This window comes from Trematomus bernacchii, unplaced genomic scaffold (genome assembly GCF_902827165.1).
Source record: "Trematomus bernacchii unplaced genomic scaffold, fTreBer1.1, whole genome shotgun sequence".
Taxonomy (NCBI): domain Eukaryota; kingdom Metazoa; phylum Chordata; class Actinopteri; order Perciformes; family Nototheniidae; genus Trematomus; species Trematomus bernacchii.
In genome coordinates this window covers 6,047,869-6,071,929 of record NW_022988043.1, presented here as the reverse complement: position 1 = coordinate 6,071,929, position 24,061 = coordinate 6,047,869, and the positions used below count along the sequence as shown (strand labels likewise).

Here is a 24,061-nt window from a genome sequence, read left to right as displayed (position 1 = left end):
ACCAGCATGTGTGTGTGTGTGTGTGTGTGTGTGTGTGTGTGGGTGTGGGCGTGGGTGTGTGTGTGTGTGGGCGTGGGTGTGTGTGTGTGTGTGGGTGTGTGTGAAGTGATGATCAGAAACTTGGTCCTCAATGCACATGGAAACCAGCATGTGTGTGTGTGTGTGTGTGTGTGTGTGTGGGCGTGGGGTGTGTGTGTGTGTGGTGGGTGGGCGTGGGTGTGTGTGTGTGTGTGTGTGTGTCTGAAGGACATTAAATCAACCAGTATGTCCCTTAGTATTCCTACTCCTGATCCTGCTTTTTTGTTCCAATTAAGGGATTGAGATATTCGAAGAAGGAGCAAATCAAAGAGCAATCCTCCGGAATCGTTACATTCTTTGTTGTCAACTCACTTTGCATACAGAGTCCATCGGTACAGTTCTGAGACAGGAGAACCAGCCCATCACAGTCATTTCCTCCGTTTTTAGGTGCTGGGTTGTTGCACTCCCTCCTCCTCCACTGGGTACACTCTGTCCCACAGGCCGACCACTTGCTCCAGTCTGTCCACACACCGTCCACTAGAGGGAACATGGTAAAAAGAGCCAAGAGGATGACAAACTCAAATAAAGAGGAGGAAAAAGAGATATTAAAAAGTATTCAATCCTCCATTTTCTCCCATTTGAATTTTCTATTTTACCTTTATTTAACCAGGATAGGTCTCATTGAGATTAAACATCTCTTTTTCAAGAGAGTCCTGGCCCAGGAATGTTAACAGCACAGTTACAGACAATTTTAAAAACACACAATCACAACACAGTCATACACAAAGTTTAGCCAAAGCATTTACAGACACAGTGGCCTGCTTCAAGGTCAGTTAGAGTAGCTTTTAGTCTGTTTAATGGGACCAGCTCTCTGAGTTTCAGCCCGATTTGAAGCTGGTTCCATGCTTCAGGAGCAGCATAACTGAACACCATCTTCCCCAGTTCAGCACAGACTTTTGGTACAGTTAAAAGGACAAATTCCTGTGCATTTTCTGTTTATGTAGATCCTTAAATAAGTTCCTTCATGTCTTAAGTTTAGCTCTTGAAGTTTAGCACACTTAAGAAAAGGATGCAGTAAAGTCAAAGTGATTTGCAGACAGTAGATTTTACTAAAACAAATTAGCACCTAACCTTATAAATCTGGATAATTGGAGTGAACAGACTCACCGGTGCATAGTGTGGTACAGGGCAGTTTCTGAATGGCCTGTCCATCACAAGGCAGTCCTCCGTTCAGAGGGGCGGGGTTAGTGCAGCTGCGGGTTCGTTTCTGGAAGCCCCGCCCACAACGGCTGTTACACACAGACCACTCCGTCCACGTGGACCAACCACCGTTTACTGTTGCAAGAGAGATCAGTAACTACATCAAAATACAATATACAATACAAACAACAAACAATCATGTGTTTTTGGAGAGCATTTTAAGTTGCTGATTTTACGCTTTGTTCAAAGTACTAATTGTAAGGCGCTGTTATTTTCAGCTCTAAAATAAGTGGCATAATACAGAGATCCTTAACACAGCACAATCATCGACGACATCTCACATGCATACTATAAGAACTTAAGCATTTGTCAAATGTTTTGATATTTTTGTACATGTTAATAACATTGCATGTGCATGTTTCTGTGAAATAAGCTTGCCTCAAATTGCCCCTTGAGGAAGGAATCAAGTATTTCGAAAAAATAATTGATCAACAAACATGTTTATAAAAAAGAGATCTGTAATGAAGAAGCATTTAAATGGGCAGTGAGTGCAATGCAATCATATTCCATCACAGAGTAATCATATTCAATGGAGAGAGAGATCTATTTGTTGTACTGTTGTTTGTTTTGTTTGGGAAGTTTAGTGTCAAAACATTCTCTTGCACTATTTTATCTGTTTTATTTTGTTCTATGTCCTATATTCATGTTGCACTGTTGGAGGAGTCTGTGAATTAAGTTTTTCATTCCATATCTACACTGTAGCCAATGTGCAATAAAGCCTTGAATCTAGTGAGAGCAGCTGGATTTTCCCGCATACGAAAACACCACAGACACACACACACAAACAAACACACAAACAAACACACAAACAAACACACACACAAACACACAAACAAACACACAGAGGACTGTAGCACAATGTTCCATTCACGCTAACTAATACAAACAGTAAAGGACAGACTGACACGCATGCGCCTTCAGATGCAGCTGTCTAGTCTAGGCATGGTAAACACACATCAATTGACATATTGCTTAACCCCAAAGTAAGGTGTTTTTTTATAATCCGTAGTTCGTTCTTTATTTCTCAGTAAATGGTTTTCCACTTCCTCCCTTGTTTTCTTTGTACCATCTAAATATTTACCTTAATCATGTCCAATTTAGACTTAACTGTTGCTTCATTATTTGGTTTTACTGATATAAATAAATATGTTGCAGCACAAGACATAGAACAAGAAGGGCAGACTATAGAGCAGCAACAAAAATAGGTATAAAGTTCAAATGTGAAGTGTATTCAAATTCCTCTGCTGCGTCTCCACAGCTCTGTCTCAGCCCAGCGGACAGTGCCAACTCCTCTTCTATGCCCAATTACAAATGAATCTTTAGAGAGTAACAGGTTAAATCAGGTAAAGTCCATTTTTCATATTTTCTTTCCTCATTCACTCCACTGCTTCTCTCCCACTCTGGTCTCCCTGTGTCTCTCCTTTCTCCTCACCTGTCTCACAAACATCTATAGCCACTCCATTTCTTTCCATTATGTTCGTCTGTTTTTTTTCCGCTATTATTTCACCTTGTCAACAGTGTCAGTCGGGCCTTTGTGGAGCCGAGAAGATTGAACCACAGATTGAACAATCTATTTCTGTAAGGATACATCAGTGTCAAACCACTCCATCTCTCGCTGTCTGTATCGAACACGGGCTCATGCACGGTTATTTTTGATTGAAACACTCCGGCTAGTGAATAGACACAGTGTTATACTTGAGAGAAACACTGTGCGTGTGTGGTATGTTTATGAGTTTTGCCATACATTGCTTTTTTCCTCCAAATGTTTCCTATCCTCTCATGTCAGCCTGGCATTTGGTAAAATGGAAATAGAGAAAAAACACGGCAAGAAATACAAGGCATCTTCCTCAACAAGCTTTTTCCTGTCAGACTTCAGCTCGGCTTGAAAACCAAACTCACACCATTCAGAACTGAGCTTCTCAAAGTTGTTGTTGTTTTTCACAGCTGTTATCATGCCATATGCTGCACAATCCATTTGGTGTTGGTCTCTTGGCTGACAGCACAGACATTTGGAAAGCCCAAGTGTTTTAATTTAAACCTGAAGGCGTGATTGGTAGATTATAATTGGGTGAGGTCAAGGGTGGTGTGGGAATATAAAGCTAATTACAAAAAGAGCGTGTTGGCATGGCAGTAGAGCTCATTGCATGTGGCAGAAGGGGGCTGGGCTGGCTGATCAGATGCATTGTCGGTTAGCTGCAGCTAGCATTTAAAAAATGTCATATACTGTATGTGAAATATTCAGACACAAAACATGTACTGTACACACAAGAATACGGAAAAAGTTAAAGCTTCTTAGTGAGAATATAATTGTTTCGTTCACACTCACAAATACCGACATGTTTGAAAACTGACCGTAAACAATAATCGTCGCTGTAGTGCTTCGTCTTTTGGCCACGATGTTCTTAGCCACGCAGGTGTAGTTGGCTGTGTCCGACAGACGGGCCTGTTTGATGATCAGGTTGTGGTCGATGGTGATGTAAAAGTTTCTGTCCTCTGCCGGGTCAATTATCTCTTCGTTCTTCAACCACTCCACCTGGGAGAGAGAAAGACAGAAGAACATCAGATTCAAAGTTTCTCTACAATGTTATACACAAAGAGAAACGATCAGAAAAATGTATCTCATGAGAATAAACAGTAATTTGTGTTATTGTGTAATAACAATATTGAGCTTTTGACTTTGACTCTGATTTTATGGTGGAAAGGTGTGTTTCTGCTATAAAGTCAAACCAGATTAAAATATGTATTTTTTGCCGCTAGATTATATATTGCCAGCTAAAATAAAAGTATAGGATCAGTCTATAATCTTGTTTTCACAACTGATGGTCTTGAAAGTGGTATTTATCTTAAAAAGTCTATAATCAAGTTGAGGGGATTTTGTATAATCCTGTTTGTCCAATGTTTCCAGGTTTGAAAAAAAGGTACAATGAAATATCTTATAATAGGATGCTGGTGTAATCTTATTTTCAATTGTTCCCAACAAAAAAGCTTTGAGGATGTGTCACAAATCTGAGTAAATAAATACAATCTGAAAGAAAGGAAACTGTGGTGAACACCAAGGCATTCTTGAATTTGCAATTATTTATCCTCTAGGTAACACAGAAGATGCAATAACACATTGGTACAATTATTTTCATTTATAGCAGGTTTTAAAATAAAATACATTTTAAACAAGCCAATAAACACACTTTTAGGGTAGAAAATACTACTAATATACAATATATATTGAACAACGAAATGTTTTCCAACCCGACAAGGTTAATTTAGCAAGTCACAGAAACATACATTTGTAACAGCAAAGACCCACATCTTATGGGTCGTTCACAATATGGATGGCAGTGCAGAAAAGGAGGACAATGTCCTGAACATATGCTTCCGCAAGGGCAGGACAGCGGGAAACTATCCTATTTACGAGCCTAATCACATTTCCTGAGTGCTGTATTTACTGGTCCAAAGCCTCATAAACTCAGCCTGTCCAAGCTTTATGGCAAGCACATAAATGTCCGAGCCACGTTGTTTGATTCACGTTGTTTAATTTCCTCCTCCCTTCACATTAGGAAATGGGAATCTCAGATGCAGAAAAGAGGAAATTCAGTGTTATTCTTCAGCTTACTGCCTGCTCAGCCTCGGCTGTCAGTCGTCTCTCAGTTATTCTACCTGCTTCCCTCTCTGATCTTTAGAGATTTGGCAGTGCTCTTTTTGCCATGGGGCTCACTGTAGCCTTGCATTCTCAATCTTAAGTGAGATGCTGTGTGACCTTTTAGCTTCTATTATAAAGGAAAGGTTATACTGGAGGGAAAATAAGACAAACAAACCACAACACACGTATATATACAGTTCAGTGCGAATGTTCAGGCTACGAGTTCATGCTCGAAATGTACAAGTGCAAAAAAGTGTAGGTGCTAAACAAATACAAATACAATGTGTGTAATACAGACTTTCATTCATACATGCTCAGAATAGTATAATAAGCAGTGGTCAAAGAGGAACATAACGCTGCTCTCTTGAGATTTAAGGTTACTGGTTAAACTACTTAATCATAGAAACCTTCCACACTGAAGATGATACAGCTTAACATTATATCTTCAGCAAAACACTGTTAAGTTAAAATCGCAACCACATTGCCTCCTTAAGATTGTTTCAGGAACAACTACAGTGTATGACTGGCAGTTTTCGCATGGACTTAACTGAATTATAAAAGTGTACAGTCATCAGAGAGGGTCTCAACTCTGACACAAATGTGCCTCTCATTGATCAAAGCACTGTCATAAAATATCTGTAGCTGGCCATAAACCTGCAACCCAGGGGACATGGAATAATGGAGGCTGAACAAAAGTTCAAATGGATCAAAAATAAAAACCCATCCCATGTGAAATCTCACTTTAAGCTACCACATGAGCATAGAGGGACTACAAATGTATCCTGACTTTATTCATCTGCTCTTGTGCAAGTTGGAGTAAATGGATCATATCATATTTAATTCAATGTTTTCTCTTTACTATCTTTGCATTGCCAGCGCCAATTGGGAATAGCCACAACTTTACTACATATAACATTTCCAACAGTTCTCTGTTGGGTTGATTTGGGGACTGCGTACAATATTCAAGCACACAGGGCAAGTCAATGTAATCCCCCTTGATTCCCCCCCGAAAATGTATGTTATGGCGCATTACGCTGCTAGGAATATTGATTTGAATAAAGGCAAGACTTGAGGCCATGATTAAAAAGGTCCACCATGACACAGCTTAGCCACTTATTCTGATAGAAAAACAAACACAAATCTAAAGTGAAGTAAATCCACATTATAAAACAGAGTATGAGTAATTCTCAAGCCTCTTCAAACATGTATAATAACACTCAGATTTAGAACTAACTAAGATTTAGATGTTGTAACTCTGCTGTTCATATATTGAACCATTTGATTCACTTCTTTGTTACTTAATTTGAGCCAACACTGTTAATAAACTACTGTCAGTCAACAAAATCCATGAGGACAAACTTGTCTTCCTCCTTTAAAAAAGTAACACGAAGTCCACTTTCAATTAACCTGGGGGACCTCTGCTTTAGGAATTGCTTACTCGATTCCTTCTGCAGTGGTAAAACAAATGCACAAAAGATAGTTGATAGTGTGTGTATGTGTGTGTAGGCCTTTGTTAACAGATAACAACTTTAGAATGTTTTTCTAAGTAATCCATTAAAAGTACTCCATACAATGAAGAACACATACAAGGCTGTGATCAAACATGACTTCCATTGTAGGGATTATGTATTAATGTAATCCGTTGTTCATGTAATCAATTCATGAATCATTCTAGCTTGCCGTGAGCTTAGTGATTGTTACAAAATGTCATTAGAGCATAACATTATATCTGAGATGTAGGATCAGATCATGTCCCATCAAAATACTCATACTAATACAGGCCTATGATGGCAGCTGATATTAATAGTAGTTGTGTGATGATGTAATGAAAATAGCCACAGTTTTTGATGATGCCTGAAAGTGGAAGCTTGTGAGACTGATGTGTGCTCTGCTGGGCTCAGACAAAGAGACCACATGTGGTGGCTATACTACCACTGCCACCGCATCATTAGCCACAGCTGGTGTCAAAGAGAGAAATTGTGTGTGTGTGTGTGTGTGTGTGTGTGTGTGTGTGTGTGTGTGTGTGTGTGTGTGTGTGTGTGTGTGTGTGTGTGTGTGTGTGTGTGTGTGTGTGTGTGTGTGTGTGTGTGTGTGAATGGCAAAGGGTGGCTGATTGGATCAAGCCAACCTCAGGGGAGAATGTGTATTTGTTATTTTAACTCTTGCCCCTGCATCACCTCTGTCTCCCCAACACACATACACGCAAGCATGCACACATGCACACACACTCCCACACACACACATGACAATACTTCAAAAGCTTGCATTATGTGATCATAAACACCATACGACAGCTTTGACACACTAAAACATGCACAAACATAAGCAATGCTATTGTCCTCTGTTTAAACTGTAACAGGATTAAAAAAGGTTCAAGAAGAGTCCAATCCTTTTTTTCCTTTAGACAAGGAAATGAAATGGCTTTCTTTTCAAAGGGATAGAGGCTTTGTCTGATCAATTACACACTCCCTTTGTTCATGTTTTATTTCGGCTTGACCCAATGACTGAAACATACATTTTACCTACAGGTATAATTCAAATCTTGAGCTCCTGAATACAAGATAAAAGCATATTTGTCTTTCCTTAGTTCTTCATAATGTACGTGCTTCTAGTGCTGGGAATCTGCAATTGATATAAATGTGTATTAAAATGTGATACATTCTAATAAATACTCCTATTTGTTTTCTTACTCACAACTTAGGTTCAAAAGTCCTATTTTGTGTTGTGCAATATCAAAACCGTAGGAAAGTGTAATGTATTGCTCTATCTATTGAGATATTCATCTTTCTTTGGCAGTGGAACAGAGGCTTGGTCTCATGCTGTGCAAGATAAAAGTAGGCCAAGATAAAGCATAGAGATATATACTCCCTTTTGTAGCTCTGGAGAGCAGTACAGAATGTTTTGAAACGCAAAGCTTTGCTGCATATCTGCGACTGAGAGCAGGAACATCATAGTCACACTGTCACAAAGACAAACACAGTGTAAATCTTGCAAAAGCAAAACAAATGGCAGACCACAGAGCAAGAAGTAAGATAAAAAAGCAAATAATATCTATGACAAATGCTAAAATATGACATGCTTTGTAGAGCCACTACAAAGGGTCTCATATGGGAGTTGATAACAGCGCAGAGATACAGGGTCTTTGGGTAGAATCTGCCACTGAATCACAACATTAATTTTTCAAAGTAGCAGCAGGCGCAAACACACAGAGACACAATAAGGGTATGACGAAACACAAAATACAGCAGTTACAATAACATCTGATTCTGCAATCGGAGACATGCAGGGAAATCAAGCTGTACTATGTGTGTGTGAGTGTGTGTGAGTGTGAGTGTGAGTGTGTGTGTGAGTGTGAGTGTGTGTGTGTGTGTGTGTGTGCCTGACTTTAAATCACTGACGTGTTAGGATGATTATCCTCTTGATTAGCTATAGTATCTGGATCCTTTTAGGAGCACATATGAGTGGGTTAAAGAGCTACCAAAGTGATTAATCTACCTATATGTGGGCGTGGACTTAGTATGTGTGTGTGCGACCAAGTATTAATAATCCCAACCCCCAACCTCCACCGCCCACTCCAGCATGCTCTGCCACCTCATATCATGGCAAGCTGAGACCAAGGTGTTGGAGGAAGAATGGAAATTAAAACAGAAAAGGACACAGAGTTCTCTTTGTAACAACTTGTCAAATTAATTTAACTTGCGCACTGCATTTATTTTTGAATCTCTTTAAGTAGGGAAACACACCAATACATTAAACATTTTCAAATCAACTTAGCACATCTTTGTATGAATCACACTGAGGATGTGCCATAAGGAGAACATAAACAGATTGCATCCCAGAGATACCAACGCAACCCTGTCTCATAGAAACGATATTGATATAATGACTTATTTGTTTAGCCAAGCTTGTATGAGGTAAACACACAGAATGATGCAATGATTATGGTTGAAAGCTACTAAATTCTGGTTTATTTGTGACATACCCTTTAAAGGAAAGTGTTGTAAATGTTGAAGTGTAGGTTGATGGCTTAGCTGTCAGCTCCCCTCGATGCTTTGTAGAGACCTTTATATGCATCTTTGGAGAAGCGTGATTCCACCTTAAACAATGTCCTTCCCCAATCATGATTACCTCCTATACACCCCCCCCCCCCCTCTCCACCAGTGCACACACTCAGATACACACACACACACACGTGCACACTGCCAGATGTGCAACACTCATTATTATTGGCTCTGACTGGCATCTAGAGAGCCATCACAGTAATTGGCATGCTTGTTTCCATTATCAAAAACCCACACATGCACGTATGCTCACACAGACATGTTGACAAAGCCACACACACATGCACACACACACAAACTGCAATATGCCAACCCAGTTCTCAAGAGCCTGCTCAGTCCAGTCAGCAGAAAGGGAACTGAGACAGAGATAAACAAGAGAGGAGAGAAGGAGGACATTAAAGCAACAAAAGAAAAACACATACTGTACGAAAGACAGTGAGGTAAGAGAGGGTCAGAGGAAGACGAAGAGGTGGAAGGGATGCAGGTATTAAGAAAAACACAATGGTGGAGTGACAGTAGGCTGGAAAAACATAGAGCAGGTTGGCGAGAACATATTGAGAAGCAAAGACAGAGAGCGGGAGGATGAGAGATGAGGGTTGGCACAGAAGACCATCCATCTTTCTCTTCTGCTGCCATCAGCTTTCTTGACACAAACACAGACAATTGGCTATAACTGTCTGTGTGTGTTCGTCAGAGGATAATACCAACAAACGCCACACACACACAAGCACACGCGTGCACAACCATTCACACACATCTCCCGCCTCCTGATGTGTAGCTAAGTAGAATAGTAATCAAGCTATTCATTAGTGCAGTAACAAAGGCCATTACTGGCTAATCAACAATCTTCAAACTCAATCGAGGAAAGCTAATAGAAATGTAATCCAAGAGTGCACATGAATATGGTGAAGACTGTGTGTGTGCATCGATATTAGACAAAATAATTAACTCATTGTGATAAGATGAACAAAAATACGTTGTTGTTTCAAGCAATTACAGGAGAGTAACCATCATTGTGTAAAAAAACAACCCAAAAACAATTTATCCTAAACTGTTTGCCTCTGCATCAAATAAATGTAGCACTTAAAACTGAAATCTAACACTTAATGTACCAAATAAAACCACCATGACACACCAGGAAGTGTATATTTTATTCCTCATTCATGGTGGTCACTGAGTATAAAAGAGCCGAGCTCAGAGACTATGTTAAAATACTGGACCCTGCTGTACCACTGTTTCAACACTGAATAATGTGGATGCTAAATTACATTTATATGATAAAGATACATTTCCATTCATAAATATACAGTAAGAGGGAGTATCTTACATTGAGCCTATACAGACTATACATATATCCTTACTAGATTTGCTTTCAGACCACACAGATCTGTTCTTCCTGCACATCTGTTTTCACATTATAGCCAATTCTACATAATGAAGTAAACAATCACTTTTAGATGTATATTCTCTAACATTATCACTGAAGTACTGTAATTTCCCAGTGCAAAGTGGCACCCATTCATCTGGTGTGTGTGTGTGTGTGTGTGTGTGTGTGTGTGTGTGTGTGTGTGTGTGTGTGTGTGGGTGTGTGTGTGTGTGTGTGTGTGTGTGTTCATCCTACACTGTGACTCTTCTCTTGGCATCTCTAAACCTGACAATTTGTAACATCTAACACATACAAATGGCTATATTTTAGTGCCAACAAAACCTCTAAACTAATTGTCCTCTCTACTTCAAGGGCTATACCTAACTCCCACTAACACACTCTTCTTCTATCTGTACTCTCCTGTTAGTAACCCTTACAATGAATAAAACAAAGCCTATCTTCATTTTCTTTCTGGCCATGAGTTTTAGTCCATCGCACATACAGCAATCCACATAAACTAACTCAAATCTGACCTATTCCAAACGTTGCTTGCTACAACATTTAATAAAGCACGCACAACTGCTGATAAACCGACAAACAACAGGGAGATGTTATGCAAAAACACAAATGGACACAATTAAATAAAATCAACTGTCTAGAGGGACAGAAAACACAAATCAAATACAGCACTAAGAAATTATTTTCCAGGCTTTATTTAAGAACATTATTGATGTCCGTGCAGAAGTCGGAAAAGGTTGTTTATAATAACCTTGCCACTCAGTTTTATTGATTGGGTGGAATGTGACTTTCAGTAACCTACATTATTTCTGTGTCATTTCATACCCCTGTCTTAATTGGCCATATGTCCTGGTGTTTCTGTCTGTATCCTCACTGGCTACACTTGGGAGGTGATTAGGACAATCCTGCTGCCCACTACTACTGTGGGGAATTTACCACAGACACCAACCCACAGCACACGCCAGGACTGGGCAGGCCAGGCAGATTGTGCAGGTTAACGTAAGGTCACTGTACATTGTGCACACATACTGGATGCCAGTGAGGGAAGCGTGCGTGGATTTCAGTGTGTCTGTTACTATATGTGTGCATGGCAACATGGGATTTCAGAGGTTCTGGCAGCTTAATTAACTAGATCCATGCGAGTGACATAAAGACCTAATTAAAAACACTGACATAACTGGGTCGCCATCGACAACCATCCCACACTGATGTTCATAACACCTTTGATTAAAATGTGGACTTTTTTAATTTGCACTATTTTATAGGGTTTTTATAGCATTTTTTTTCCCTTTAATCAATGCAGAAAATACGTATCTTTGTTATTTGTTCCTACACTGTTATACAAGACATCGATCACACTAACCCGACAGAAAGACAGATACAGTCTTCCCTTGAAGGTTAATATTCAAATACCTTTTCATATAACATAATGTAGTATCTTTGGCAATTTGATTGTTTGTAAAACATTCATTTAAAATCTGAAAAATAGAAAGTGTAGAAATGAAAGATCATGTTGTGACTTCTCTGCTGAAGTCAATGCGTGGGCAAGAGCAGATCGTTCTAAGGGGTCTTGTACATTAGATGAACTAGGACTTTGTGTATGTTTTAAAATAGTGGATTACTACCAGGAATTAAATTGTAGTTGTGGATCTAAGATGAAGCATGTGTATAAAAAAAGGGTCCCCGGCGTGCAGCATTGTGAGGAAGAGCAGAGCGCTCTCCAAGGTGTCTCACACAGACAGAACTGGGACACAGGAGGACACCCAGTTGGACAAAGGCCTATTTATAACATACTACTCCACTGCACCTTGGTACACTTCCACTGAATGATGCATGGCATGCACATATGATACATGAGTATTATTTGACTCAGCCGTGACGTGCCCTTGTGAATGAGATTCTAAATATCATGTATTTGTATTATATCATTATGCAGCAGTTGTTTTAAAAAATGCAGCACATAAAATAACTGAAGTAACTTGTTTCTACAGTGTGTCCCTGAAAGTATAATAAAGCGAACAAAGCTAATGGCTCCCTCTGCGCAATGTAAGCTCATAAATGATAGAAAGGAGAGGAAACAAGAAAAAGGAGACCAAGTAGGGTCAGGTGAAATGAAGGAAAGGAGAGAGGAAAGGAAAGGAAATATAGGTGAAACAAGGAAGCTGCTCAGCACTAAAGGAGGTCACAGATGTGCTGAACAGAAAGCCTGAATTGGCTTCTCTAGGGTGCACACACACGCACGCATGCATGCACGCACGCACGCACGCACGCACGCATGCACGCACACACACACACACACACACACACACCATTACCTCTGAGATTTAACACAGGTGCAGATGCTTCACAGTGATCTATTAGACTCACCCTCTCATGTCAACATTCAAGAGTGGAGAGAGACGGAGAGAGGGAAAGATGGATGGGGAAACATCTCAAGAGAGGGTTGGATAGAGGAAACTATTCCACGGCAATAGTGAGAGAAAGATAGAGAGTTAGGAAGGCAGTGATTATGGTGGAGGAGGATGAGGAAACAGGGAATGCAAGCTAGGAGCAGATAGCTGTTGGTGATCCATTAAAGCTAACCTAACAATGTCAACTAAACGAGAGAGGAGGTGAGAGAGAGAGCTTGTGGAAAGACAAAGTGAGTGCAATGCAAAGGACCAATGAAAATGTAATGAGGCGGTGATAGAGACTGAGGAAGAGAAGAAGCAATTTGGTATTTCTATGCTATGTCAACAATTACGGAGAAAATGATGGAAGGGGAGCAGAAGGAGAAAGAGTTGCTGAACGCAGAGAAAAGGGAGTGGTGGGACTATAGTAAGGAAGGAAGATATACTGGGGTAATATGTTAGGCCCAACACTTGTGAAAACAAAAGAAGGTAAGTCAAAATCATGTGAGGAATGCAGGGGAGAGGAGGGAGGAAAAGACAGGAGAAAGCTTGCATGGATAATACTTTACCTCGCTATCCCTTTTTCAAAACATGAGGTGCGTTCTGACAGCTTTCCCAACCCATTTCTGAAGCATCAAATAAAAAGGCCTCGCACAGATGGACTACCAGTTTGGAGCATTGAGAGATGAGCTGCACTTTGAGACATCGTGCAGGTGATTCGTGAGTAAAAGGGAAAAAGAGATGTGCAGAAAGCGAAGGATGCAGAGAAGAAGGGCGGTGATGCAGACGTTTGCAAACCATGAAAGAAAGGATCAAGTATTTCCTGACTGACAATCCAATAAAATGACATTAAGAAAACAGTTCAAAAACTGTTCAGACCGAAACCATGATTTCTAAAGGGCATGTAAAACGAAAACAATAACAAAATCAAATAAGTGAAGCAGTGTAGTGAAAATGAAGTTAAAATGAAGTAAGTAGAGTAAATAAAATAAATGATGGTTTAAAAGTGAGGCAAATGTATATCAATTATTCAAAAACATAAAGTATTTCACTATAGAAGTATTATTATATCAAATAGGAAGGACAACCAAGAGATGGTAGATAGGGACCTGAGGGTCAGGGAGCAAAGCCATTTCCACTGAGACATGACCCACTTATTTAATAACTGCTCATTACATGTATTGGGGAAGGAGGGGCTTTTGTAACTTACTCAAGTGACCTCAGATGTATTCACTACGGGTATATGTATGCCAGTGTTCCAACTTGTTCTACTTGTAATGAGATATTTTCAGCATTTGAAGGCTACACTGGTTTGTATATATGTTTACACATGACGAAGGCAATTCGTGCATTTATTTGCAAAAATAAATGTTATTATATTATGTAGTTCCTCTTTGTCAAAAGAAAAATAAAGGCTTACTTATTCTGAGAACCGCAGTCAAGAAAAAATGAAGACAGGAAATTGGAATAAAATAAATGAATCCAAATGAAAAACAACCTGAGTAAATAGAAAACCACTCAGACTTTAAGCTCTTAGGATGAAAATGCATGTGCACTGTAATAGTAGCAGTGGTTGCTGAAGGGAGAAGGAAAATAATACAGAGATGACAGTTACAGGCGAGAGTGTTAGGGGATGGAAAGTTGAAATGAGACCCTCAACTCAAATCACTACAGGAAGAGGCAAGAAGAAAAACATCCAAATCCACTCAAGAGCTCAGACGCATCAAAGAGAGGTTTCCCCAAACAGACGCTGACCTAGTAACAACTACAATCAGAAAAAAACACCTCAAAAATATCACCAGGGAAAAGCTCAAAAGAGACACTTTCTTCTTACGATGGAGAACTTCAACTTTGAGAATGAAAGGATCAAACATGTTCCGTCTTCTGTTTAAATAAAGCATACTTACAATACTTACTAAGACCAGCAAGCTCTGACTGTTGATACTGTATGTGTTCTGGAGGTATTTAGGTAAACTAGAACTAGGTAAAATACAATGACAGTGATGGAGACAGTCAGAACATGCCTTTACAAAACTGTCAAACGTTGAACATACATTTTGGTTAATAAAACCGTTGACTATTAAAGCATAACGCCTAATTATTGGTATTTTCTAGCAGAAAACCAGTTGAACTCATATTCCCAGCATTGATTTGAATACAGAATACATTTTTAGATCTAACTCAACTACAGCTCAAAAATACTTTATGCCTAAACTTAAGCAGCAAGTGTCCTTCGGGAGATACTACGGAGTTTATTAAAACTTTAAAGGCTGTGTGTTGCCTAACATACTTTTTGGTTGCTGTGAGCCAGTGTTGAAAATGATTGACAGCTTGTTAAATTATAGAAGAGCCCTGTGCATGGTTGCGGGTCAATGCAGTAAAAGTGTTGAAGCCCTCTGTATCTGTGTCTCTGTTGCTTTCTTTATTGCTCTGGAGAGTGATGTATTTCGCATTTCCTGCTGAACCCTCCAGTTCACTAAGTACTTTAACATCACTAATGTCAAAAACAGAAGATGGATAAAAAAGAAAGCATGGAAGGGTAAAGTAGAGGCGAAGAGAGAGAAATAAAGAATAAAGTGACAGCGGGGGATGACATGAGGGCAGATGGGAGGGTGTGCGAAAGAAACCACAGGACACACAACGCTCAAGAGCATAAGTGTTTTAGTATTAACATCCAAAAACACCTGTGATGTCGCAACTCATCTTTGTAGTAATGTGTTTCTAGCAAGTTGTGCCAACTATATAAACCCCTTGCCAAATGGTGCTTAATTTTTAGACTGCCAATGCAGACATTTATTCTGTATGTACTGCCATTACAATAAAACACCAATCTAATTTCCTATAAAGAAAAGTGTTTATAAAGAATGTACATGAATTATATCAGAGGTGGGTAGTAGGGGTAGGAGGTCTAGGACTGTCTGTTTTTGTTTTTCAAGCTAATATATACTTCAGTCCCTCCCGTCAGGTATGTCCCCCCGCGCACAGGGTTATCAGCTAATGTGTACTTTTTTCCTATCTCAAACAAGGTCAACATTAGCCTTGTCCAGTTATTTTAGATGTTTAATTTACAAAAGAAAATACTTATTCAAGGTAGATTTAAACCTTCAACCTCGCTAACCAACCTTATTAAGGGAGTTTGTGATAAAATCATAAATGAAAACAAAATGTCCTAAGAAGAAACAAATGTATTTGTCACTTTTTCCTATGCCTGCATGCATGTAAAGTATATACATTTTATAAGCACAAGGCTAACCCTTCAAATATCTAACTGACACACAGTTGTGTATGTGTGCGTGTGTGTGTTTTTGTGTGTGTGTGATTTGTGTGTGTGTGTGTTTTTGTGTGTGTGTGTTTTTGTGTGTGTGTGTGTTTTTGTGTGTGTGTGTTTGTGTGTGTGTGTGTGTGTCAGAGCTGATTCACTGTACAGTGTAGGAGTGCTGATGACACTCCATAATCATTAAAGCATGAAGAGGCTCTGAGCTGATTGGGGGCATGCTAATCCTTTTTAATTGACTCTCCAGCTCTCCAGTGTTATTAAAACCGCCCAATAACAAAATCAGCTTTGTTTTATTAGCCGGGTCAGCTGAACTACTGGGGACCTCCCTGTTTTTCAGCATTACATTTTGTTTTAGGATGTACAGAGACATATGAGCATGGTAAACAAACATCACAATGGACATAATACAAATAAAATAAATACCTGTTTTAATTAATTTCAGACTGAGTAGCAGTGTAAATATATTTGTCCAAAGCCAAAAATATGTGGAAATGCATTCCATTTAGTTTATTTGTTTTGGTTGATTATTGGGTTGGCAAGGTGTTTGACAATAGACAATAGAGCTCTGAGTTAAATTCACTCAATGTACCTTTACCATGACAATGATCTATTTCTAACCAAACCTTAAGTAACAAATTAATTTGGATAACTTTCTTGCAGGTTTTGAATGGATAATCAATTTAACATTGGGTTTCTGGAGAGTTGCTTCTTTTTTCTAGGTGAGTTAATGATAAGGTACACTATGAAGTTGAATGTGTTCGTTCCTTATTTAGTAACATTTCAGCAGAATAATTAGCTGCATTGGTCAATACCATGTCTTTGATATATTTGTGTGTAGCTGTGCATCAAGCTGCAGTATTGATTTTACAGTTTTGACTGACACAAAGACAACAGAGACCATCAGCAGCAGCATATTCTCTCTTTATGGTTCCCAAAAGAGCTAAAGGAGCATCTTACCACTAAGTGCTATGCATCCGCCCCTGCAAGGCCACACTTACAGTAAGTAAAGCCATCTACCTTTGAATGAGTAATGCTTCTGAAATCAAAGCATCAATAGGACCAAGAGCTTCTTGGAATGCCAGTGTGTAAGCAGTATCATGGTTATTATAGCTCAGCAAAAATGTATTCATATTTGATTTCACATAACACAAGTAAAAGGTTAAATGGAGGAATGGGTCATCAACATATCATTGCAAACATTATATCGGCTCCACACGGTGATCATCTGACAAAGTTCTGTTATCAACACAGTCACATTTAAAGAAATATAAAATGCACTGAAAATGACCTCTTTCATTAACTAACTGAAGACTACTTAAGTGGATAGTGATGTAAGTGAAAAGCAATTAATTTGTAGCAATTATTCATCACCGTGGCTTATTAAAATTGTTCAGTTTTGGTCCCAAATGAGGAATTGACTGTTCCAACTGCTCTAGTAGTTAAGCTTATACAATTATCTCTCAACTCTACCCAGCAGTAGGAATGAGGACTGTTTTTAACTGTTATTTCATAATGACATCATACTATTTTCTCCATCGCAGAATGATAATATATGCTCACAACATTTATAGAATTAAAAGACTTGTGTGCACAACCACAGTTTTGCGTTCTCCCAAAAGACTATCAAAGTCGAAAAACTGATAAAACTGACTGACAGAGGACCGAAAAGAACAGAGTTTTGTTATTTGACACTGTCGCACTCCGTGTCAAAACAGTGTGTTCATTCATCCATGGCAAAACTGTCAGGAGTGCCGAGGGCAGCACGGCTAGCCGCCTGACAACGCAGTACACTAGTCTACGCTGTCATGTCACCCTCAATTCACAGCTTTCTCTCAGAACTGTGTCAAGGAGGACAAGTGCCTGAGAGACAGCACTGGCGACAAAGTGTAAAAAGAGACAAGAGTCCGTGGAAAAGTGTGAAAAACGTTTGAAAGACATCAACATAAATAAACAGAGAAAGTAGCTTAGGTGCAAGGTTTCCTCGAAAGTCAACCAACAAGCATTCATTTAAAAAAACAGAGTGAAGGATCAGCTATTGAACTTGTAATACTCTTTCCATGCCACTTAAAGACCGACATAAAAAAAAGGCTTGATTCAAAAGATAGTCTCATAGTGTTGCCAAAGCCTTTGAATGGGTAATGAAAGGAGGGGGAGCAGTTTTGCCTAATTTAGGGTGTGTAGAGGGATCTACACAAACGCCCTCATTATCTCCTGCTTTTATACTTCAAGCACTCGTTCAACCCTTTACATAAAGCACACATAAAGAACAAAGTCGTAGTCTCAAAAAAACTAAAACCTCAGACCACAGAGACCGAAAACTACATATGATCACTGGCCTGCACACTTCCTGTATTCTATGAAGATGGAAGAAAATAATGCAGGTCCACGAGACAAAACATAGGGCGACTAAATGTAATGAGAAGCTTCCCTTTTTAAATGTTGATTGATGGTTTCCTGAAATGGCCTGACGATGGGGAAATGTACTGTAAGTGCACGTAGTGACCGTCAGGGCTGAAATAGCAGAACCATTCCACTTGTGTGAAAGCAAAGAATAACATCTAGGCTTAGTGTTTTTATAAAAAGTTCCAGTTATTGTCTGAAACCAATGCATGCAGGAAAGTCAGAAAATAAGTTAGCATAGATTGTTTGCAAGAATATTTTGCAAGCAATACATATTGAGTCTCTGTCTAGTCAGCGACATCGATTGGACACGCATATCACTTTACTGGGAATACAAGCAGCAGAAACACTAATTGTGTGACTGTATGGAGACACAGAGAGACCACTCAATTGAATACAAAAGTGAGCAAGTTTGATAGATGATGATAAAATACAGGAAAAGGAAATACAAATGTCCAATGACGATCTGAAGTCTGATGGATATTATCTACATCAGATGACGCATATTTCTACGTGATGTAATGCCTCTCTAAGCTCCAGGAATTGCAGTTTAGACTCAATGTGCCGTATATGTCTTCTTCTACCTGTGTGTGTCTGTGTGTCTGTGTGTGTGTGTGGTGTGTGTGTGTGTGTGTGTGTGTGTGTGTGTGTGTGTGTGTGTGTGTATGTGTGTGTGTGTGTGTGTTAGACACTGTTTTTTGTGGCTGAAAGATTGCACTGTGATGCAAGACACGGCATGGGCTACCATGTGTGTTTACATTAATGTCCATTCATGTGGCTGTTTATACATCATTAGATACTGATCACAATCCTCTCGACATCACCAACAATCAACCACAATACATGTATCACTGAAACCACACTTAAGTCTCTCCTTCTCATCTGCACCATTTGTAAATTACTCTGCGGGGATAGACCATCACAACAGCATTTTAATAATCTTAACACCGTTTCAATAATTCACCTAGACAGTCAGAATAAAGAAGAGATTGCTGACTAATCTGTGGATTACGGTGATGATTTCTGACAGAGGTTGAGGATCAAGGTAAAATGTGATGGGAGATGAGCCATGGGGCTTACTATGCTGGCTCAACGAGGATTAAGGTAAGGATCTATTGGGGAAGCAGCATTACATAAATTGTTTTTTGTGCACAGAAACGCACACACAGACACACTCACCACAGGGACATATTTATCATGTTTCTGAAGAGCAGGACAAGGATGGAATAACTGTAATTCTTACGATGTGGTGGTCACAACATTTTTGCTTCTGAGTGACTATCCAATGCTTTATGTGATAACACAATTTATATCGATAGACCTTGCTATCCCGTGGGATGTCCTTATTTGTATTTATTGAGAGTAACACAAGTCCAAAACAAAGACATTCCATTCGTGGTTATTTCCTGGTTTCACCAATAAATCTCAATTAAAAAAAAGTTTCAATATTTGGCATGTTCTGGGGAAATACATGTTTATAATGTATTCAGAACTTGCAAATACTGTAGTTTGTCTTGTAGTATGTAATACTTTTGTGGTGAGACATTGAGCTACTATAAGATCTCAAAAAGCGATGAATTTGATACATCTGCTTCTCTGTGTACAGGAATAGAACATGTCTTATTTTTTAGACAGTTTATTTCACACTGTCACCTATACTGTCCATTTAAAGCACATTACCACCACTGATGTTATAACCTCAAGTCATACTCTGTTACTAGTGTCATCATATGACACATTAACAACGGAGACTTTAGGGAATTAAATGTACTGTGTCTGTGTACAGTATACTGTACGGGTGTGAGAGTGAGGTAGCCCTTAGCGTTTTGGCCACACCGCACCACTGATGCCTTCTGACAGAAAAGTCTGCTGTGATTTTCATCAAGAGTCACTCAGGCACACACCCGTGCACACACACACACACACACACACACACACACACACACACACACACACACACACACACACACACACACACACACACACACACACACACACACACACACACACACACACACACACACACACACACACACACACACACACACACACACACACACACACACACACACACAGACTTATTATTTCATACTGGCTAACAAAAGTCATTCACAAACAAGTGACATTGAAAGTGAATCCAAAGAAGGCAAAATATTATACTATAATGATGTGTGTGTGTGTGTGTGTGTGTGTGTGTGTGTGTGTGTGTGTGTGTGTGTGTGTGTGCGTGTGCGTGTGTGTGTTTTCTGCCTGAAGGTAACTTCAACTTTTCAGTTGCTGCCTCCAATCTGCTACATAAAAACAACCTTGGTGCTGGCAGCGGGATGTGTTTTGCTCAAGGACACTTAGGCAGGACAAATTGAAAAATGCTGGCCAATATGGGGCTTGGAGCTTGAATCTAAATCATATCCTTAAAGGACAATCTTCCTATGCCACCCTACATAACAATGACATGTAACTTACTCAAGTAATGTTATCATCAGAACATATCATATTTAATAAGGGGAGGATAAAAGTCAGATATATCATGTATATGTTAATAGGCCATTATCCTAGCAAAACTATTTGACTAATTTAGGTGTGAATTGAGTGTTAAATAATGTGACATGAACTTGACCAGGTTCCAGACACGTATCAAGTTACTGTCTGACTGTGTGTGTGTGTGTGTTTGTGTGTGTGTGTTTGTGGGGTAGGGATAGTGCCTGTCACCACACACACTGATGTGTTTATTTCACTGCAGCTGGGGTGATCAATCACACATAGAGACAGACGCAGACAGGCACACACACAACTATTCACATAGACACACACAGTCATGATACACACACAAATACATACGCCCACCTGCTATGTGCAGTCTACTGGCTTTGCCTGGCCTGTGGGGTCAATCCTATACTCTTCGGTTTCAAGATTAAAAAATGTATTTTTGCTGTCAGACTGCTGCTTCACTCTGCTGTCTCTATATCCTAATGCACCTTATAGCATTCATAGGGAAACATATAGATGAGTGTGGCTCAGATCCAAGTTTCACACTGCTTCTTTTTTTTTTTTAGATATTTGAACAAAACCTTTAATGGCTGATTAACTTATCTTGACTGGTTTAGATGACCTCGGACCAGATATGTAATTCTTCTAACCATATCAAAAAGATGTCTCTGTCCTTCCTCAACAACGCTTCATTGGATTGACTTAACATTTGGCAGCTGTACTGCTGAGAACCCAAGGAAGTGCAGTATCAAGTGTGACTTCTTGAGATTGACGGGAAATATGTATTAGTAGTGCGTTACCTACTGTGAAATGTATTGAGAGGGGACCCCTAAACACTGTAACATCCCCGATGCTTTGTATAGCTTTTTCACAGTTGTTAAATATACTTTAACATAAAGGATTCAAATATCCTCATGTAAATATGAAAAAAACTGAATAAATTGAAGCAAACTTTTCTTTGAAAGTGAACATAGGGCTGCACTTGTTGCAAGTTCTCTGAATTCACCATCTGTGTCCATAAAACCTTTCCTGTTGAACTGCTGAACCCTCCCTGCTGAATCCAATAGCTTTCCATCAGCTTTTAAAGGCTTTCTATCACAGTCTAAAGAGATTTAGATGTTTCTCAAGGATTTCACAATGCTTCAAATTGTGTCTCTCAGGAGCTTTCAATTGAAAGAGAGAGAGAGAGAAAAAAACACAGAGAAGACTGACGGAGGATAAGAGCAGTACTGTCAGAGGAAAGTGAAGAGGACATTATGTTGCATTGGTGGGCGTGTAGACATTTTCTTTGCAATCTTGGATTGGTTTGACCCTGACCTCTCAAGTCATACATTGGTGCAGCCGTTAAAATGATCCCTGGCTAATCTGTCCCTTGGTGTACCTTTTGTCATTCTTTACTTTAAGTGTTTGTTTGTGTGTGTGTGTGTGTGTGTGTGTGTGTGTGTGTGTGTGTGTGTGTGTGTGTGTGTGTGCCTTTTTTCAAGTCTGTATTTGCATGGGTTTATGTTGGTATTTACATATGTTGCATGAATATGAATTGGAATAAGTAACTTCAATGTGTGTCTTGGTGTGTCGGTGTCTGTGTGTGTGTTTGTGTGTGTGTTTTAGTCAATGCTCTGGTGCATCATGTTGACACCCACGTGATGCCAGCTGACTATTACGATGTGGCTATCGAATATCAGGGCACCGACCCCATCACATTGACAACTTTACAACAGTCGTCAACTGGTCGACACCGCAACCACTAATATTAGAACTTTTTAAGAGAGGTCACAGGACACCACAGCTGTCAATCAAAAGAAAGATGGTTGGTTATGTGTGTGTCTGTGTGTGTGTGTGTGTCTGTGTGTGTGTATAAAAGCGAGCAAGTCAAAGAGGAGGTAGAGAATGAGACAAGAGAAAGGACTTGATAAGAACAAAGAGAAATAGAAAGTCAGAGGAGATAAAACAGAAAGTCAGGGCTACATCCTGCGGTCATCAACTGGTTTTAAACCTAAATCCCTCTAATCAGCTTCAGCAGACAGGGGAGACGGAACAATCCATTTACTCTGAGATCCCAGTATGACAGGAGAAACAGATGGAAAATGTAACAAATTGAACACACTAGAAAAGAAGCTCTGAGTGTGTGTTGGTGTCTTTGTTTTTCCGTGTGCTTTTGTGCATGAAAGTATTGTGTTCAAGGAGAAATTAAATAAATAAATAAATGAGGCAGCAGTACGACATTAGTGTCGAGTTTTGTCTCTGAGATGAAGTATTGTGAGTAGTAAGTGTGTGTGTGTGGCAGAGAGAGAGAGGGACAATACAAGTGGGAAAAAACCATTCAAGTCTTTGTGGCTTTATACTATAAAAACTGATCACAATTTTACCAATGTATTTGTCTACATATTTTACGATTGTAATGACAGGAAAGGAAATTATCAGTTTGTTCTTCCCCATCACACCTCTTTCTGTCCCATTTTCTTTCTGTCCCACCATCACCTCTGCCTTTCCCCCCACACAATCCCCCTCACTTTGTACACTGGTTTGTCTGAGTGCCTACCTCACCCCCTCTCCTTCAGTCCCCCCCCCCCCCCTCTTTGTCTCAGGGGTGCTGTGTACTTAGGTGCAATTGAAAACGACTATCACACCCTCAGCGAAACCTGATTCAGAGACTCCTTATCCGGGAGCGCAGCCGTCTCTTTGTGCTGTGCTGCTCTCCCCCAGCGACTGGATAAATTAAATTAGGTCTTTTTATCCATTCAGGTGGGAACGCAGCCAGATGAAACAAGGAAAATAAAGAACAATTTGAATAGCGAATGACACTCTTCACTGAAGTTAAGGCCCTCAGGGAGTGAAAGTGACACGTGCGGCTCTCCTAAAGTGGATGTTTACTGTGTGGCCCATTAGATGAGTCAGTAAAATGTCTATGAGCTGACAATGGACTTGCAGCAGCTACACATTATTATCTTACAATAAAGGGGGAAGTTTTGTAAAATGTACCACACTTTACTGTTGGAATTAACAGCATTGCTGGGACCCTCTGACCTCATTAAGTCAGCCTTGTTTAAACAAGGTTCCTTGAGCAAGGCAGTTAAGTGACCTCTTTAAATGGCCAAAATAATGATGTTGGGATTTTACTTGTTGGCAAATGTTACTCTCCCCTAAGTG

The 24,061-nt window shown here is 39.6% G+C and overlaps 1 protein-coding gene across 2 annotated transcripts in view; it reads right to left on the bottom strand.

The window, feature by feature from the left end:
• LOC117473045 (netrin receptor UNC5C-like) overlaps positions 1-24,061 on the bottom strand; it is a 175,250-nt gene that overhangs the window by 37,322 nt on the left and 113,867 nt on the right. For both annotated transcript variants that reach the window (XM_034118516.1, XM_034118517.1), the window contains exons 5-7: positions 3,631-3,811; positions 1,186-1,353; positions 391-555 (exon numbers count right to left, since the gene is read on the bottom strand). In XM_034118516.1, the coding sequence (XP_033974407.1) occupies positions 391-555; positions 1,186-1,353; positions 3,631-3,811 (514 nt within the window). The remainder of the gene's footprint in view (positions 1-390; positions 556-1,185; positions 1,354-3,630; positions 3,812-24,061) is intronic.